The 19815-nt window shown below is 38.6% G+C and overlaps 1 protein-coding gene across 3 annotated transcripts in view; it reads right to left on the reverse strand.

The window, feature by feature from the left end:
• The window catches only part of ADGRD1 (adhesion G protein-coupled receptor D1), a 156019-nt gene that overhangs the window by 124781 nt on the left and 11423 nt on the right, over positions 1-19815 (reverse strand). For 2 of the 3 annotated variants that reach the window (XM_009555716.2, XM_054082771.1), the window contains 8 exons: positions 14985-15164; positions 13465-13719; positions 10653-10717; positions 9709-9864; positions 5519-5578; positions 4178-4295; positions 3171-3281; positions 1387-1462 (listed from right to left, as the gene is read on the reverse strand). In XM_009555716.2, coding sequence (XP_009554011.2) covers positions 1387-1462; positions 3171-3281; positions 4178-4295; positions 5519-5578; positions 9709-9864; positions 10653-10717; positions 13465-13719; positions 14985-15164 — 1021 coding nt within the window. Of the gene's footprint in view, positions 1-1386; positions 1463-3170; positions 3282-4177; positions 4296-5518; positions 5579-9708; positions 9865-10652; positions 10718-13464; positions 13720-14984; positions 15165-18590; positions 18711-19815 lie in introns of those variants that run through there. The other variant, XM_054082773.1, reaches the window with a different exon arrangement.

The raw sequence follows: 19815 nt of genomic DNA on the forward strand, positions 1-19815 counted from the left end.
TAGGAAACATTTCTTCTCCAGTGTCTTTGTTTCTCCATAACATTGATCCTTTCTGCTCAAAAAGCCTAAAATACATAAGGCTCATTGGAACAGGAATAGGTTTTCAGGTTGCCCTATTCCACAAAATTCAGAGAATTCACACAAATATGACATTACTGTTTTATTTTGCTCTATCAGAGCCCCAGGAGCTGTAGCCTCTGTGATAATGCATTAGAAGGCAATGTTTTGACACGTGTCTTTAATTATATTGTGTTTACTAAACTTTGGCCTAAGTCAAGATCTTATTAATTGTCTCTCTTTCTTTGAGAAGATGAGGTTGTGGTTTATTATCTTAATAAATTGCACTGATCCTCCTGTTTGAAAAACATAAGCTGTCATAAATTATTGCCTCTATTTCTTTGTGTCAGTAAGAAATAGTGCACATGAATGGCACGATTCTTTCACAGCCACCTGCTAAGTGCTTTTTGTTTGGAGAGAGAAGGGTAAACAACAGTACAACGTAGTCCTTGATTTTAGAATGTTGTTTAGTAATAACTGTGTGATTATCTCAGCATGATCAATCTGGTCATTAGCCACAATTTTTTACTCTGAAGTTCACAAATGGGTTCTCGTAACCATAACCTTCCCTGTAGCCGCATGTAAAGAAAGGGAGGCAATCCCTGACATTTGTGAGAGCTGAGATGCTGCATCATTCCATCCACTGCCATAAACAACACAGCGAAAAGTCACAGACTGAAAAAGACTCAAAGAAATTTAAACTAATCTACATACCCCAGTGTACATCAAATAAAAACATAAATTCATACTAGTTTAAAAGGAAAGTGCGATGATCCACATGATTGGCCTTGCAAAATTCCCTGGGGAACTGTATCACTGAGAGATATACAGCTCTGCATTTACGTTATCTTATCTGCTAATGATTTCATTGATGCAGCAAGTAAAACAAAAGGTCTTTTAAGCATCGCCTGGCCTCCTGTTGTAAAATTACCTTTCAGGTTTCTAGCATTAGGTTTCAGATTTTATCTGAAGAGGGATGTTATATTTTCTCGCTTGTTCCATTTTAGCGCAAGCTTTATCTTTATATGTGTCAGGAGAAAAGATGTCATTTCCTTTTACGAGACAGATTAAAATTATGAAATTTTAATACCAGATATGGTAATGGAAGGAAAAGACAAAGACAGACAACCATGTCGCTATGGGAATCTGTTTTACTACAACATAAAGTATAACACCTAATGTAAGCTTTAATCTCTTTCTAGTTAATGACTACATATCCTCGATGTTGCAGAATCAGGATTATGGCTCTTAAGTTATTTACAGTTGATAATGGAGTATCACTGAGGTAATAAACAAGGTGATATAGCATGAGAAATCCAAAATACTTACTTGGTATCCATAGGGTTGATATTATGAAAAAAGTAGTGCATGTTATGGTAAAGCAGCCCAACAATGGTAATCCAAGCTGTGAAAAGAAAACATGAGTTATTCCTCAGAGAAACAGTTGTAAGCAAGAGACACCTCTCTACTAGACCTGAAACTCCGTTAATTAAAAGCATTGACTTCTGTAGACTTTCATATCTTTGCTTTAGCAGATTTCTGGTTATTCTTTTAGTTACATGGAAAAGTATGAGCACCTTGCAGTACAGCACAGGAGTTGGGTATCAAAAGTACGATAGAAGTCTGTCTGTCCCGTGCAACTGTACTTCTAAAATAAATTGTTAATGTTGTTAATCGAGGATAGACTTTAAATCCCCACATAACATGAGAAAGGATCGCATGGCCTATTAGACTCAATGTCTCAGTGGTAGCTATAGTTCTCTCTTAACTGGCAGTTTATGAAACTCAAACACAAACAACCAGTTTCCACTATAGTTGTCCATTTGCTGTCTGCATTCCAAGTATTTATGGGCTCTCCGGCATCTGAATGAAGAGACAGACGTATATTTTCTAAGTGTCAGCCACACAGATGTCTTTCACTATCCCTTTTGCTTGGTTCCAAGTATTTATAGTGTCAACTTTTTAAAGTGGAATAATAAGTTTTTAGGAAAGCTCATTTGGATAGTGTAGAAGTGTGGACTGAAGGATGAAATGACTCAGAAGTGAGATTTAGCTGGGAAAAAAACTTCAATGTTTAATGGGCTGGATCATTTAGGATACCAAGAATGATAATTATCTGAAGAAAAATATCTGCATAGTGAGAGATTTTATAAGTGGGGAAGGAAAAAAAGTCCTCTCACATGCTGGTTTTGGCATAACAACTTGGTTTGCAATTATAGGCATTCGAGCCTCAGAGCACTTGCGATGAAGCCTCCAGCCACAGCCCCCTGCCAGGGCAAAGAAACACGGCTGTCATCACAGATCAGGTAGAGAGTTCAGTAATTATTATAGCATTTCTCACTGCAGGTTATCCACAGCCTATTTTGCACTTTATGAATAGGAAACAATCTTCCTCCAACAGATGTGACTGTGGAAAGGTTTCTGGGTATGTAAATTCCATGGGTTGCAATTTCGGGCACGCAGGTCAGATATTCAAAGATTTGAGGATGCAGGTAGGTGTTTTTATAAATAGGTTCCTTCAATCTCCAATTAAAACGCAGGTGATTAGCTTCAAACGTGTTTTAGAGCCTTGACTCAAGCTTCAGATTTTTGCCATATATTCTTTGAGATTATTAGAATTTTAACCTAGATATGGATTTCTCAGTTCTTTCTCTGCCTTGACTGTAGTTCACATCTTCATTCTGTTTCTGTAGCTGCTGTTGATGAAACTTGTTATTTTATAATTTATTTTCATACAATATTTTAAGAGCAATTTTGTATGAAAGGATAAGGGATGACTTACCTGACATCCTGGAATGTCTTAAAAATAAGCAGTTCAGATGATTAAAAATAATTTGAGAAATTATGGTTTCTCTTATGCCAAAAGATGTCAAAATTAAAAAGCTTCAGTCTCTGCAGCCTATCTGTATAATTCAAGATTAATTCAAGTAATATGAAAATTCTACCACATTAATCATTCATTACTATGACAGAAAAATTGTTGCTTCTTTCAGGTCAATATGATCAAATTAGTTATTTGGATAAACAAAGCAACCCAAAACCTGTTTCCAAGCAGAATTATTTTTGATACCCTATTTACATGACTCTGGTCCTCCCCTGAAGTTTTTTCTTACCTCTTTCATGAAAAGCTTCACTGGGAATGGAAATATAACTCTGTCCTCGAGCTGGAAATCGATAGTGGGATAAATTCAAAGTCTGATGATGCATTTTGACCAAGGTGTAATCTGTGTGATAACCCAAACAAAAATATGGTAAAATCAATAGCCTCAAAGACCTACTTGACTGTTTAACTAGAATTCCCTAACAGCTATTGCAAGTCTTTAATTTAGAAGCTCAGATGTTTGCAGAAAATATAGCAAATTCCCCTAGTATAAAATTATCTTTTATATCTGATTCCTTTGTGATGGAGAAGCTGATATACATGCTGCTAACATACCGCGGGCCCCTTCACCCATGCTCTAACGATGAGCTCAACAGGGCAAGCTAAACAGATTGATAACAAACTCTTCCACTGACATTTGAAGGCATTATTTCAGACCTCCACTGCTCCATCTTGAGAATGTCAGTGTCCAGTGATTAATTGTCCTGGTGACTGCTCAGGTTATTTGCCCTCTCACACAGGTCTCAATGAGGCAGAGCAGAATGACAGAACAGATAATTTACCTTTGCTACCTGTAGCACCCAGAGACAGGGATGAAATTAAGGTACTAGGACGCTGAACAGCAGCAAAACAAAACTTTCCTAGAAGGTCAAAACTATTCCTATTATTTGCAATCTCTTACAAAAACTTTGCAAAATTAAGGGTTTGTATCCAGACATCTGCAGCCTCGAAGTGATGAGTGAGAGCTAGAGGCACGTTAACCGCTTATTAGTGTCGTATTACTAGATTTATTTCACAGAAAACCACTCCCTAAGAACCTCAAGGAAGTTCAAGTACAGCGATGGCTGATTACCACTGGACTAACTGCACAGCCATCTTTCTACAATGGAAACACTGTTCTGTATGCAAAAAGGAAAATTATCCCTCTGGATTTCCTCCTTCACATCAGCAACGGAGGGGCCGCAAGCACAGAAGCTTTTAGGACACCAGTGCAGAAAGGATATTGCTGCTAAATCTTACCTGCCACAGATGAAGTGCCCTCAACGGTTAAAGGTAAGGTGTTTTCATCCAGATTGTGCGTTATATGAGTCATTACACTGTCAATAGTTTGAATTAAACTTCCAAATATGTGAGCAGTCTGAGGAAAGAAGAAAGAGAAGGCTCTACAACAAAAGGAGCTGCAGTTCCTAGCACAAAATACCAAGATGCCGTGTTAAATTCCTGTGTGACACATCACTCAACTGTCCCAACAACCTTTTCCACATATAGTGGAGTAAATGTTGCACAAACTGATACCATCTAGGGCCTGACCTTATAAAATACTATGTCTTACAGAATATCTTGAAGTCACTCTCTGCTCCCAACAGCGTTTGACAGTCAATTATATTTAGAGCTCAGCAGAATGAGGCCAAGAACTGAGCAGTCTATTTTGATAACATATAAAGATTGGTATCAGATCTTTATACGAATATAAGCTGAAGCACTACAGTTTGGTCTTTCTTTCATCTTTATTAAAATGGTCCCCAGCATAAAGCTACTTTCAAAGTATCAATAAGTCCCCTTGAAAACAAACCTCCAGGTTGAAACTTGATCCATAAAAATCTCAGTGTGAATGCATGTTTCAATGAAAAAGAAATCTGTTTTATCTGAAATCTATTTATATCAGAGATTATCAAGGATTGTTAGGCCAAGGTCTTAAATCAATTAGACATCTTTTTGCCTTAAAAAGCATTTTAGGCTTCAGCGAGATCTTAATTTACATTATCCTCTCCTTCTCACAGTTTAAGAACTCTTTTCTGAAATTTTTGCTCCCCTAAGAACCAAACAAAAATCTCAGGAAATTCCTGGGGTCCTGGAAGTATTTCTCTGCATTCTAAAAGGTGGGTTAGAAAAGACAGAGTATTGATACTAGTTACTTTTCCCTGTATTAGGTTCAATCCCAAAGCTGCAGTTCATTAAACAGGTAAGCACTACCACATATTTCACATGTATAGAAAAACATCAGTCTACAGAACAAATATAAACTTTTAAAGTTCAGTGCTTAAAAAAGGAGTGACTAAGCACTTATTTTAGTGACAATATCTGATATTTAGAAATATAATTTTAATTCATCCTGAAATATTTGGAAATGGCAACAGATAACTCCCCCTTATTTTAACCCTCAAAAACACATCGTAAAAGAAAAAGACATAATTGCTCTGTCTGTGGATCTTTATTGCAAATTTGAAAGTCACATATGAGAAAATAAATGTCATACTGCCAAAAAGTCCTAGTAAGAAGTGAAGAGACTACCACTTTCATTACTATCCACGTGAAATTATGCAACTGCAGTAACCTGCAAATCTAAGCCCATTTCCTTACCTCTGGTGCATCCATCCAGGTGGGGAATAACAGAAAGTCTTCAATAGCTTTTAAAAATGCCTAAAAGATAAATAAAACTATATTACTTGATTATTTATTAATCAGCTACATCTCCTGGTAGGGATCTAAAGCAGATCTCTGCTGGATTTGCTTGGGTTTTTATTTCAAGATGACAAGCCCATTTTCGTTCAGGTCACAGATTTATCTCTACCTGCCAACACTCTCAATGTGTTCTGTACGGTGACATTTTAAAGTAATAGTTTATTTATTGATAGTAACACCACTGTGCATCTCCCAAAAGTGCAATCATTATACAACAGCTGGGGTGACAACACTGGAACCAAGACTAAAGGGAACTATTCTCCCACTTTATTTAAACTCATATGTTTAACTCATTAATACTACTTTTAGTCTCAGGTGACAAGATATTTCAACAGCACTAGATAAATAAATGGGTCCTTGTACAATTTATTATATGCTTAATTTCTGCACAGAAAGGTTGGGTTTAAGGTGAGGATCTGTGGTGACGGGCACTGTTCAAACCCTCAGCATGATGCAGTCCCTGTCCTAAGGAGTCTTGCTGATGAAGACAAATAGAAGGACGAGAAATGGAAGCACAGAAAATTACACATGAATTTAAAAGAAAAAAATCCATATGTCCTGCTTAAACTTCTGTGTTAAAATGTTTAAAAAGCATCAATTGAATATAGAAAAGTTCCACTGAGAAAAGTGAAAGAAAGCTGCAAGACTTTTCTGAGTATAATTTTACAAGTCATGATAACAGAGCTTTTGCTTACTTTTGGGCAGTACAATCCTTGCAGCCCCTCTCAAATATTCAGCACAGAATTCTACTTGGAACGCACAGCAATTAGCTTAAATTCAGGCCAAATTTCCCAGAGCATCCAGTGAGTATCCAGAATTAATCCAAAAAGGGTATGTTCACACCAGAAGGATGGAATGTCATCCAGAGGGACCTGGACAGGCTGGAGAAGGGGGGCTGTGTGAGTCTCATGAGGTTCAATAAGGCCAAGTGCAAGGTCCTACACCTGAGCCGGGGCAAGCCCTGCTTTCAGTACAGGATGAGGGATGATGTGATTGAGAGCAGCGCTGAGGAGGAGGATTTGGGATGCTGATTGATGAGAAGCTCAACATGAGCCAGCAACGTGCGCTCACAGCCCAGAAACCAATCGTGTTCTGGGCTGCATCCAAAGCAGCGTGGCCAGCAGGGCGAGGGAGGGGATTCTGCCCCTCTGCTCCTCTCTTGGGAGACCTCATCTGGAGTGTTGTGTCCAGTTCTGGAATCCTCAACATGAGAGGGAGATGGAGCTGTTGGAATGGGTCCAGAGGAGGCTACAAAGAAGATCTGAGGGCTGGAGCACCTTCCCTAAGAGGACAGGCTGAGAGAGTTGGGGTTGTTCAGCCTGGAGAAGAGAAGGCTCCAAGGAGACCTTATAGCAACCATCCAGCACCTGAAGGGGCTACAGGAAAGCTGTGGAGGGGCTGTTCACAAAGGCTTGTGGGGATAGGATGAGGAGCAATGGGTATAAACTGGAGAGGGGCAGATTTAGACTGGACATAAGGAGAAATTTCTTCCCCATGAGGGTGGTGAGGCCCTGGCCCAGGTTGCCCAGGGAAGCTGTGGCTGCCCCATCCCTGGAGGGGTTCCAGGCCAGGTTGGATGGGCCTTGGGCAGCCTGAGCCAGTGGGAGGTGTCCCTGCCCATGGCAGGGGGTTGGAACTGGATGGGCTTTGAGGTCCCTTCCAACCCAAACCATTCTATGATTCTCTGTTGGGCCACTGGGAAGGAAGGGAAAGCAGGAGTGCCGGAATGACTGAGTAGGGCAGCATTATAATACAAAATAGAAGTCAGATTTGTCAGAAGCAATACATTATAAATGTGTGTCTGTAATGAGCAAGTTTATTGCATATCACTTAAATCAAATTTTCTTGTGCTGTGAGGCATATGACAATCAGGACAGAGATAACTCCACAGAAAACAGCGTGCATGCTCAGTGCCTGTCTTTTAGGGAATTAGCTGCCGACAATACAAAGCCTAACTAACCATCAGTCAGACAAATGACAGCCTCTGTATGTATGATCAGGACTCTCTTGTTTGCTTCCCAAAATAGCTTTGATAAAGACAATCACATCCCACATTTCTGCCTGCAAATCACTTTCATGGCACACACAAAGCAGCATCAGATAGCACGAGTGAGCAACCAAATGGCATCTGAAATGATGTGGGAAACCAGTACGATACCTGTCAGGATGATGTTCCATTTTGAAATTAGGGCCTCCCCAAAATTTTCAGCAAAACAAAGGAAATAAAGAATTAGAGCTTTTTAGAAGGGTTTTTTGCTTCACATTAAACTGTGAGCCATTAAATCCAAGCTTTATAGTTTGCAAATGCTAAGCTTTTAACACAAACTATCAATTGCTGTCCATGTAGTTTTCAGAAGCATTTATTTATATTGTTTGTCAGCGTAAATACAACTTGTCACCCTGGAGTTACCCACAGGCTTAAAGGAACAATCACCAGTGAGGCCAAAGCTGATTACTGTAATAATAGCTTTCTAGCCTGCTGAAATCAGGGAATTAGATGCCCATCGTTTTACAGAAGACTAACTTTATGTTAGCAGAACACGACCTCTTGTCCTCATCTCAGACTGCAAAAAACAACTTTTTTTCTCCATAGAATCATAGAATAGTTTGGGTTGGAAGGGACCTTAAAGCCCATGCAGTTCCACCCCCTGCCATGGGCAGGGACACCTCCCACTGGCTCAGGCTGCCCAAGGCCCATCCAACCTGGCCTGGAACCCCTCCAGGGATGGGGCAGCCACAGCTTCCCTGGGCAACTCGTTCCAGTTCTTCATCACCCTCATGGGGAAGAAATTCCTCCTTATGTCCAGTCTAAATCTGCCCCTCTCCAGTTTACACCCATTGCCCCTCATCCTATCCCCACAAGCCTTTGTGAACAGTCCCTCCCCACCTTCCTTGTAGTCCCTTCAGGTGCTGGAAGGTGGCTCTAAGGTCTCCTCATAGTCTTTTCTTCTCCAGGCTGAACAACCCCAACTCTCTCAGCCTGTCCTCCTGTGGGAGGTGCTCCAGCCCTCTGCATCTTTGTGGGTTTTTTTTCTTTAACCAATTTATTTTTGTTTAAGATAACCCATAATCTTTGCACCTGATCTTTCCATGAACTAGTTTCTGTAGAGGTTTGTGAGATGTCTACGTAGGACTCCTGGCTGTGGCTGGAGTCACAGACTGGAGCTGAAGCTGCTACCTGACAAAAGCTAAGGACCCCACCATCCCCCCGGCTGTCTCCCGCAGCTTTCCACCTTCAGGACAGAGCTGGCAGGGCAGGGTGTGCGCCTCTGCCACTGCGGAGTGCAGCAAGAATAACGCATTACTTGGCAGAAGAGAAGCCGGAGGAGAGGCACACCTTGCCCTCTGCTTACTACAGGAACAATAAATACTAGCAAAAGGTTGGGCAGACGGCAGTAATTGCTAACTTTTTAACCCTCTAGTGCACGTGTGAATCTCAAAGATAGTAAATTACAAGATTACACTTGGGCAATTCCCCGAGGCCAGGCTGCTACTGCCACAACTAGAGTGTTTTCCACTTTCAAGTCAGTTCGTTTGCTATTATCTCACGCATGCCTCCATTTAGCGGCCGTCTCTACTCCGATTAAAGCATCTTTATGCCTTGCACCCAACAGATGAGCAAACTGCTGCATTTTGGATCAGCTAGGTCATCCAGGGAAATGCTGATTTTTGCTCCAGATTTGTATATTCTTCATTGAATACACTCACAGCTGGAAAAATCCTAACAATTTTGGAACGGTTGGACTCGATGACCCAGTAGGTCCCTTCCAACCTAGTGATTCTATGATTCTATGAATTTGTTTTCTCCTCCTCTTTTTCCTGCTCTACTAAACAATTATTTTTCTGCGTGATCATGGTTCCAAGGATTTATAATTAATTCCTAAAATAATATCCCCAAGAACTAACAAAACCTTTGAACTATTTTATCTTCTTGGAGCCCATCTATGACTAATCCCTAAAGTAGCTACTGCTTTATCCCTTATATTTTCTGCAATCAGCAAAAACTTTCAAAGCTGCATTCATTATTCCACCTCCTGGAGAAATTTCAGGGTCAACTGGCTTCACACACAGATGTGAGAGACAAATACCTCTGTCAGGCTGAGCGCGGTATTTTCTGACAAGGATTTGTTGGGCAAGCTGATGGACACGTTCTCCAGGTAGCCCAGCATGGTGTCAGGGGACTGGAAGTTCCTTCTCTCCTCGGTCAGATTGGTTATTACGGAGCGATAGGCGTTTGTAGAGAGCTACAGGAGAGATACAATCATCAGCAATTATTCTGTATGTCAGTCTTTATTTATCATTTTGGCCCAAAAGGGATCGTGAGGCATACCAGACTGCTGTGGTTACACACAGGAGGATACGAAACCCAAGGGAACAGGAGAACACATAGACAGACAGGCAGGATAAACAGAATATACAGCTTCATTTTTTCATTAGCAATTCAGGCACTATTTGCCATAGTTTCCTGAAAGCCTCTGTGAATAAGAAGAAAACTAATATATGTTTGACACTGCAGATATAGCAAGAAAATGTAAATACAGTGCAACAACTAATTGCGCGTAGGCTGATTACAACTAATTGTATGTATCCCGGATATGAAAAATTCATTTTATTGTAAATCTTTCTCATTACACATTTACTGAATGTATGAAAGCTAATTTTGTTATTGTGGGAATTTTTTTCTAATTTTAAAGGAAACGAGGAAAAATTAGGAAAAGGGTTTTGAATATGCTATGTCTTCAAAATTCATTGAAATACTTCAAATTTTCAACATTTTTTCCCTTTTTTAATGTAGAATATATATTCTTTTAACAATCAATTCTCTTTATCTCTCCTTCATCAAGAGTTTGTAGTACTCCTACCTTCTCATATTGGCTAAATACTCTCTATATGGTCATCAGAAAGTGTTTATAATAGGGGTTTTAATAGGGGTAGTAGTGCCATTAAAGGGAATTGTTTGGAGAGGAGGGTCTACACATCTAATACATACACATTAGGACATTATAGAATAGAGTTACGAGGACTGTCCTACCACAGGTTTTGAGGTGGTTGTCACCACAGACCATGGAAGTGTTGAAGAAAGCAAAACTTGCACACCTGGGGAAAATACATACAGAAATGAGAGCATTAATAAATCTGTTATCCCCCCTGTTGAATCAGATCAAACTGAAAGAAGCCTATTTGTTGTTCTGTGTATTTGCTTCTGTGGAGACCTGGAGCTACCAAGGCTTGTTTAAAGTACTTCATTTACTGATTTTCTTATCTGTATAATGATGATGAAGTAAAATTGATGAGTCCTGCAATTTAGTCTGTCTTAAACAGTTAAACTCGTGTTTGCAAACAGGAAATTTCAAGTGTTATGTCTCCACAAAAAAAGGACAGCTGTACAGTTAAAACACTGGCATCTGTCTTCCTTCTCTAGATCTTCCCCCAACATAGATGCAAAATATTTAGGGAAAACTTAAAAGGAAAAAAAAAAACCCTGTCTTATCAGAAATAGATAATAATCTGGACCACGAACATACAGACAGTGGAAAAAATGAGACTCATGCCTCAGCTATGATATACAAATGCTAATGCTTTACTTATATCTTGAGTCTAAATTCCTTGAGTGCCAAATAAAATCACACCCATGAAGCGAAGTTTAGAAAGATATTTCCACGTTACAAAAAAAAACCCTGTAAGAAATAGTCCAAGAGAAGGGAAATACTTTTGTTCATTGCAGCAAAACAAAGGGACGCTCAAGTAAAAGAACATTGGTAGAAAGAGTAGTTTGCTAGTGCTTTGGGGGAATGCCAGGTTTGCATTAAAAAAGTAACGAGGGTCAAGGAGTCACAACACAACATCCATCAGCAGTTTGAGGATATAACAGATAATGTCTCCGGTAGGTGTTTGTAAATTGATTTCAAGTAACAGTGAGGTTGCTATTAATCAGATAGGCTTAACTAATAAATGTCACCTACCAGCGCTACAATCACTGAGAATTACCATATAAGCGTGTCATGAATGATTTGTCAAGACAGAAGAAATAAACTCAATTTTGGATGGTTTCCAGCTGCTTCATTTTAAAAATATTGATGCAAGATGCATGTAATATTCTGTACCACTCTTTAAATATTCAGACCTTGGCAGAATCCAAGAGCTGAGCTCTTTCTGCAGCATTTCAGAAGATAGCTACAAGCATTAATGTCCAGCAACCAGATATTTTGAACTCCAGTAAGGCTCTTTCTAAACAAAAGTATAGAGCAAAGGAGTAGAAACTTCAATGCTGAGCAGGATTTGCATTTGTGGCAAGAATTTTCCATTATTCCTTGATTATGTGTTAGAGGGAAGATGGGAGGCTGGAGGGCTTCAGAGGATTGTTGTTGTGAGTCCACAAGAGTTCAAGGGGTTTAAGAAGAGTTCTCTTTGTATAAGTCATACTACTTTCACAGTGAAACAAGGCACATACATATATAGATCAAGACAATTTGAAATTCTACTGCTCTTGAGTTTAGCAACAAAACATTCTTCTTGATTTACACTAAACGAAAGCATGTGATTTATGGCAGCTTCGAGTTGGACTGTGCTCTAGGAACCCTGGATTGTTGTGAAACACACAAGAGCCAAACACAAACACATTTTTTCCAACATCACCAGATCCTTATAAAGTTAATAAACCTTTTGTAAAAAATAAAAATATATATTTCTTGTATCAAATGAACACTCTCCCATCAGAATTTTTATCAAACGAATATTCTTCCATCAGAAGTTTGGAAGGCTTTTACAGGAATCACTTTATAAAATAAAAAACTCAAACGCAGCTGCCATCATTTGTGCAGCAAAGCAAAGAGATTGCTTCATTATATATCAGATGGAGCGTTTTCTTTCTCAGTGACTTCAGTTCTACATAAACGATTCTATATTTTCTTGTTGATAAAATGTATTTCGTATATATTTGTTTGCTATAATCAAACCTGGAAGCCTGACATATATTTTCATTTCCAGGCACACACCAGAAGTTCTATGTTATTCAAAGAGTTTCTGTTGTGAAAATAGTTCCCATGGATTTAAAAGCACAAGAGCTATGGGTGTAACTGCTTTATCTCTCAGTAACCTGGTAAGAAGAAATGAAAGCAGTGAAACTGCCAGCGAAGCCAAATGTTCCAGATGCCCCATAGCTTTATTTCCGAGATGAATGTTTTCTAATAGCTACTCACACACAACCACTTCATAGCAACAGCCCTTCTTGTAGGGAAAAGTTTATTATAAAGACCCACAGAACAGCTGACAGGGTTTAGTCTTCCAGGTCTTTGTTCTAATCTCAATTCTTTGCCTTTTATGTTACATTTCAGCTGATAGGTTTGTTTTGGTTTTTTTAGTTCACAAGCATACATGAGTTAATAAGTCTTTATTGTTCCGGGAACTGGAGACATAATCATTATTATCCATATCTGCTAGAATACCCCGAGTGATTTGGTTGTAACTCACATAACCACCAGTGTGCAAGTTAGAAATCTGGATTCAGTCTCTCCTAATCTTTAAGGTTCCTTCCAACCCTAACGATTCTATGATTCTATCATAATACTGTACCATAATTATTTCTCCTTTTCTCCTGACTCTAAGGAATCTGACAATGGCTACATACTTCAGGTCTTGGTGTTTTTAAGGAGCTAGAATCCAGCATGGAAAGCCTGCATGTCCAAATGTTCAGCTGAGTGTTCCAGTAACACCCATACTTGACTTTTTCAGCCTCTAAAATTTATATTCAATAGCTGGAAGACGTAAAATGAACACAAATCCTACAGATCAAAGTCAGCGTCTTCACAGAAGGTGAATTATATGGCAACAGTGCATATACTCACCAACAGCAGCTGTGAAGTACTGCTCAATTTCATTGGGGGTGAGTGCCCTTTCCCATATAATGAATTCATCAAATGCCCCGTTCACATAGCGCTTAGTTTGATCCCCTTCTGCCCCAGTCAGTAGATTTGCACTGGAGTCTCCATAGTCATAGAAAACTTTCCCATCTGGATCAGTTGTGTTTAGAGTTCCATTGACATAGACTTTCAGTCCTTCTCTTGATTGCCAAGTGAAGAGAATATGAGTCCAATAAGGACCTGCAAAACATTAAATTCACAGCAAAACCCATGAATCAATTCCATTTAGAGTATTCCTTTTCAGTATGTTTTTGCTGACTTGTGCAATGCTATAGAGCTGTATAAGAAGTGCTAAGAGTGAATTATAGTATGTCGATGTCGTATACATTAATCTTTACATCCATGGGGAAGCCCATACTTTGGCGGGATGCCCGTTAGCTTTTGTCTGAACTCTTACTCGGGCTCACTGCCGTTTCATAAATTACACTTGCTAAGTATTATTGGCCAAGATTTGAACTCTCTTCAATACTGTTTCAAAACTCAGCTCAGCAAGAACTGCATAAAGGCTGCAAGAACTGGAGAAGAAGCAAACAAGCTAATTAGAAGTTGCTCTAATTTCTTTGTTATATTTGAGAGGCCGAAAACATAACATTTTCACTTGAATAGGATAATCCACAAAGGTGTGAATTATTCTTACCATTTAGCAGTTTTTCTATTAAAATAAGATTTCTAAACTGGTTGTTTATTTATATATATACTATGTTTTGTTTATCATTTATGGAAAGCTGCTACTATGAGATGAGAAAGTCCTATTTTACCCATGTACACATAGTCAAATTAAGGTAAGAAAAGATTTAATAATCACAAGGCCACCAGAATTTGTTCTAATCACTAAGTAATAGTGTTCCCTATCACTACACAGTTTAGAAAAAAGCAGTAAGTTATGCTTATTAATACTGATTAAGATATGCTTATTAATATTATGTCACAGCATACAAAACTTGATGCTCAACAGACAACAAAATGACCAAAGCACTAAACACACAGTTAAATAGTTACCAAATAAAGACTTAATTAGGGAGACAGTAGAGAACAGCACGTGTATACAGTTTTAGGAAGTACTGAGAACTGCCAGGGATTAATCTGCATTCTACACTCATGTTTCCATCTAAGCACTCATTTTTTAATCTATTGATGTCAATAAAAATTCCACTTTTTAATCTATTGATGTCAACAAAAATTCCACTTCAGAAAGAAATGGAAGTTGAGTCTGAGGACTGTTACTAATGACAAACGTTCTATAATACAATACCACTGGCTTTTCAGTTTTACTTTCTCTCTCTCTCTCCCCACATGAAGAGAATTCTGCAGCACTGAGCCCTGTAGCTATTTTTAATTATCGCCTTCTTTTTCCCGAAGTTGTGTTCTCATCACTGCGTTTCCCTGCAAGAATAAAATAAAATATATCAAAGAAACTTTTTAAAAAAGGAATTTATAAATTTTACCTGGTGGACTAAAGCTTGCTTTCCACTTCATCTTAGCATTCCCATGGGTGTAAAATTCCACTAAGCCTTCACCTTCATTTGAATAGACTTTGAAACCACTGGAAATGACTTGTCCGCCAGAGGCAGGGAGAAACTTAGCCTTCTGGTCTTGAGTCTTCCAGAAAAAGGAAAACGTTACTCCTGATGAAAGCAAGTGAGAGGAGATTTTAATAACAAACAAAAACCCATTCCAATATTGCATAATACAGAGAGTAGGAATGCTTTTGAGGACAGATCACCTGCTGGCATAAACAAGGGGAGATCTTTAAAAAAATGATGTTTTAACAGTTTAAACCAAATAAACATCTCTTCCGTTGTTTCACATCACACACACATACCCAAGGCACAATAGAAACTGTTGCTTCCTGAGTAGCTTCTATCAGTTAAAACTAAATTTCTTCGAGTACCAAAGGCAATGAAGTCTTTTTGTCTTACAGATGAATGCTTCCATTCCCTTTGCCTTATCTCTCCAGTATTTTTACACATCCCACCCTCCTGTGAAGATTGCTTTTCCTCCTGTGATCTTCACTTATTTCAAAGCACAAGTTGCTCTCGTATCTCCATACCTCCTTCTAGATCTCTTTTTGATGTTCACCAAATGCCAGCAGAGCCATAAATACTATGTTGATTGCTTCCAAGGTACTGATGTACTAACTGGCTGCCAGTGTGCCCATGCTTACTGAGTGGCATCCATTGCTAATTACACTTTAATTCTTCTAAGAGTAATATTACCTCTGTTTTCACACTTCAGTGCCCCAATAATTGCTGAAAGCCAAGAAACAATGTAAAATAAATGGATAGAAACACGTGCAGAGCCACAGTCAAAATTCTCAGGTTCCCCTCTACACAAAAATCAAATTATTCTTCCCATAATGCAAGTGGAATTCTGCAAGCTCACGTGATTAACTTTGTCCACAAATAATCCCATTGATTTCACTGTAAATTTTACTAATATACTGTAAAATTGAAGAGCTCTGTAGTTTGCACATTAGTGAAGAAATATGATTGCTGTAAGACGGCTTGCTTCTTTAATAAAGGTTACATCAAAAGGCTTGACTGAAACACAGGTAGCAAATCAAACCTCCCTCACACTTCAGAAATTCATAGTGGCTCTGCCATAGAGGTTCCGAAGTCAAATGCAATTACAAAGAAAATGGCTCGACTAAACAGCTCCTAAAAATGTTCATCTCAGAATTTATAGTACAAAGTGCCGACAATAAAATCTGAGTTCAGAGCAGGTTGAGAAAAAGTTTATGAACTACAGAAGCAGAATAGGTTTTGCCACAAAGAATCATAATGAATTCAGTTGGCAATGACCCTGAAGATTGCCTAGTCTAAGCTGTCTGCTCAAAGTATGGCCAATTCCAGAGCTAGATCGGGTTGCTCAGCACTCAGCTGAGATTTTAAAGTCAATGTGGATGCAGATTGCCTCTCATGCAAACTATGCTGATGCTTGGCCATTCGCTTGGTACAGAAACTTTATCCTTATCTGTGTCACCTGTCACATCTTCATTGTTGCATCTCCAAGATCGTTTAGCTCCATGTGCTTCTATGACCACCCATCAGGTGGCTGAAGACAGCCCTTAGCATTCTCTTCTCTTCATGGTGTAAGGAAACGCCTCTCCCATGTCATGTTGTCCAGCTCCCTAAGTCATCTGCTGAAATCTCTCTGGCTGGTCAGAATCTCTTTTGTTTCAGGGGCCAAAAATGGGACATAGCACTTCAGATACACTCTCATGAGCACTAAACAGAGGAATAATCACTTCCCTTAACCTGCTGACTATGCCGTTTTGACTTGTAGTCACAATATCTGTCTGAATGATTTTACAGCTAGCAGTTCTGCAGGCCACCCAGGCGCTATAAACTTTGCCAATTTGCTACCAGATAGCCCAGCACAAGTTAATGAAGCCCTCAAATTATTATGTACATTTCTGGTTAAAGTTGTAGGTTTTAATATATGTTTCATAATTCTATGATTAAGGATGGGAAAGCCTCAGATATCTCACTACAGTCATCAGAAATATTCCCACCCCTACCCTCCGATACGTAATTTTTTCATATTTCACATATGCTTTTTGTCACATTAACGTAGCAGAAAAGTTAAAAATTATGTTATTGCAGAATAAATAATTTAACTACATAGTATATTCCTGTTTAACAGATCTTTCTGTATATCCCCATGACAGCATCCATCAGTTTATGTGATCTATAAACCATTCCCTAAATGCATTATAGATGATAAAATAACTACCCTGGAAATGTTAATCAATTATCATTGGCCTCCTGGAAATCAATCAGTATAGGAACGTCATTAATCTCAGTTTGCTAGACCTTGATGGATATGGATTTAAAGCTGTAAATGCTGTGAACTCTCAGCTGAAGAATTTGAGGTCTGTTGTAAGCAAGTTGCAATACCTTCATCAGCAGGTAAACCTGAGTTCATATTTCAGCTTCTTTAGCACACCAGTAACAGGTTGAAACTCTGATCCAACCCTCTTTCCAGAAAGGCATGCATTTCCCTTGTATCTGCCCACCGTCCTTCACCGCCCTAGTGAACAGGTCACCAAGGCTGACCAAGTGAATCCATTGTTGCTATTGATTCAATTGTTCGGTCAGCGTCTCACAATCATTTTACAGCAGTTCACCACACTTCTGAAAGGTATGGAAGTGTTGTCATTCCTTCCCAAGAGATGAACTTACACAACGTGTCTGCACTGCAGCTGGTTTCCCCCATCTTTCACTCTCTATCCTATTGGACTACCCTGTAGCTACCGATTGTCCTGCAGCCATGAGAAAATTGTGGATCTAAATCTTCTTTAAGCTGACTTTGGATCATGAAATTAAGAATTGAAAATAATAATTTAAGTAAGGCACACAATAAACACACAGCTTTATTAAATTCTATATTGTGTATATAGAATGCACAATATTTTTTTCATTTTTCATTTTTTTATTTCAAATTCATGGATGTTGACTAAATCCAACTTCTCCTACTGGCCCTGGCCCAGGTTGCCCAGGGAAGCTGTGGCTGCCCCATCCCTGGAGGGGTTCCAGGCCAGGTTGGATGGGCCTCGGGCAGCCTGAGCCAGTGGGAGGTGTCCCTGCCCATGGCAGGGGGTGGAACTGGATGGGCTTCAAAGTCCCTTCCAACCCAAACTATTTGTGATTCTACTAATAATTAGGAGAATGTTCTCTCTCATCTTTCACAAATGTTTCTTCTGACTGAAAGCACTACTTAAATGAGCCTAAAACTGTTTACAGAAAACCATTGCTTAAAAATTACTTAAGAACTGAGGAAGGTGGGAGAAAGTGTCCACGTTTAAAAAACAAGAGGTATTTGTTTTCTCAAGTCAAAATAACAATGAAATGTTATTAAATTGAGGCTAGGAAAAAAATACTGTGATTTTTGTTTCGTAAGTTGTAATATTTCATCTGGAAAGATCCAAAGATGGTTTCATAAAGTGTTCTCTGCTTGAAGTGTTCTTAACATCAGTTTCACTCAAATACAACCAACAAACACCAAGGGATGCTTAAGCAATAGTAGGCTTGAATAAAATTACATCTTACCTTTGCCACAAGTTTTATTTGATCCAGAGAAGAACAAAGACACTTTCTTTAGGCAAAGGGTTGTTGGCTTCCCCCTCCCTTTTCTCATACTTGCTACAGTGATTTAGTATATATTGTTTGTATGATTTCTCCTCTTCACATTTATCTGCTGAACATTTCAGTGTTTTATGTTTTTAATGTTCTTGTTTGTGAGATACTGGAAGTGCTCTGGTACTATAAAAATAATTTATTCTGATTATTATATTATACTACAGATGTAGAAATAATATGACTTAACCGATGATTTTTATTTCCCAGTGGTATGGAAAAAAGTATGAAAAAATACAGCATGGATCAGAAAATATGCCTGCAGTAGCATACTGAATTACTTTTTCTAATATTCTCAGGTAATAGCCATGTACCCTCTGCTCTCTGAGTTTCTCCTTCTTTCTTAAAACAGTAAATACACAGTTTTTGAGATAGAAGTTCAAGAAAAAAAAAACCAAAACTATTTCAAGTAATGTTATCCATTTGAAAAATGGCCAAAATCAATAAAAATAAGAAAATTTGATGTTAACAATTTTTAAGCTTCAGGACTGCTGGAGTTTATGTATGGAAAGCCACCATTTTCCATTGATTCTTCCATTCCTACTGAATTTTAATCTCAAGTGAATGTTTCATGCTAGTGAGTACTTGTACCTTTTGTTTGACAGATATATACAGCTTTAATCATGGTCTGTAATCAACATATTGTCAAGACCCTTATTCCACCTGTCATTTTGCGACCGTAGCCCAAGAAGAAGGAAGGGAAAAGAAAGAGAGTCAAGAGATTTAAACACCCACAAGACATTAAAGACTGTTATCTTGAAAGATAAATGTAAAAAAATCCAAGCAATCCCACTGAGAGGCTACACTGAAAAACTCTCTCCTAAATTTGAAACCTATAGGACAAATTCTTCGTTTGTCAAATGGCAGTTCTTGCAGAAATTAGTCTTGGTGCTGCAAACAAAATTTTGGGCACTGCAAGCTTATTTCTGTTTTGGTTTGAATTAAACAAACTAAATCATCGATCTGAGTAGCTGGTGATTAGTTCTAATTTAAATTGAAGCTAGAAAAGACTAAATTTTCAGCAATCAACTCAATTGTTCTAAGAGTTAATAAGAAAAAATGGCAAGCTAGAATTTTAGAGTTCATTCCAATGAGGAAAGAAACAACAATTATTGAATTACATCATTTGACAGCAAAA

This window comes from Cuculus canorus, chromosome 17, assembly GCF_017976375.1.
Source record: "Cuculus canorus isolate bCucCan1 chromosome 17, bCucCan1.pri, whole genome shotgun sequence".
Taxonomy (NCBI): Eukaryota; Metazoa; Chordata; class Aves; order Cuculiformes; family Cuculidae; genus Cuculus; species Cuculus canorus.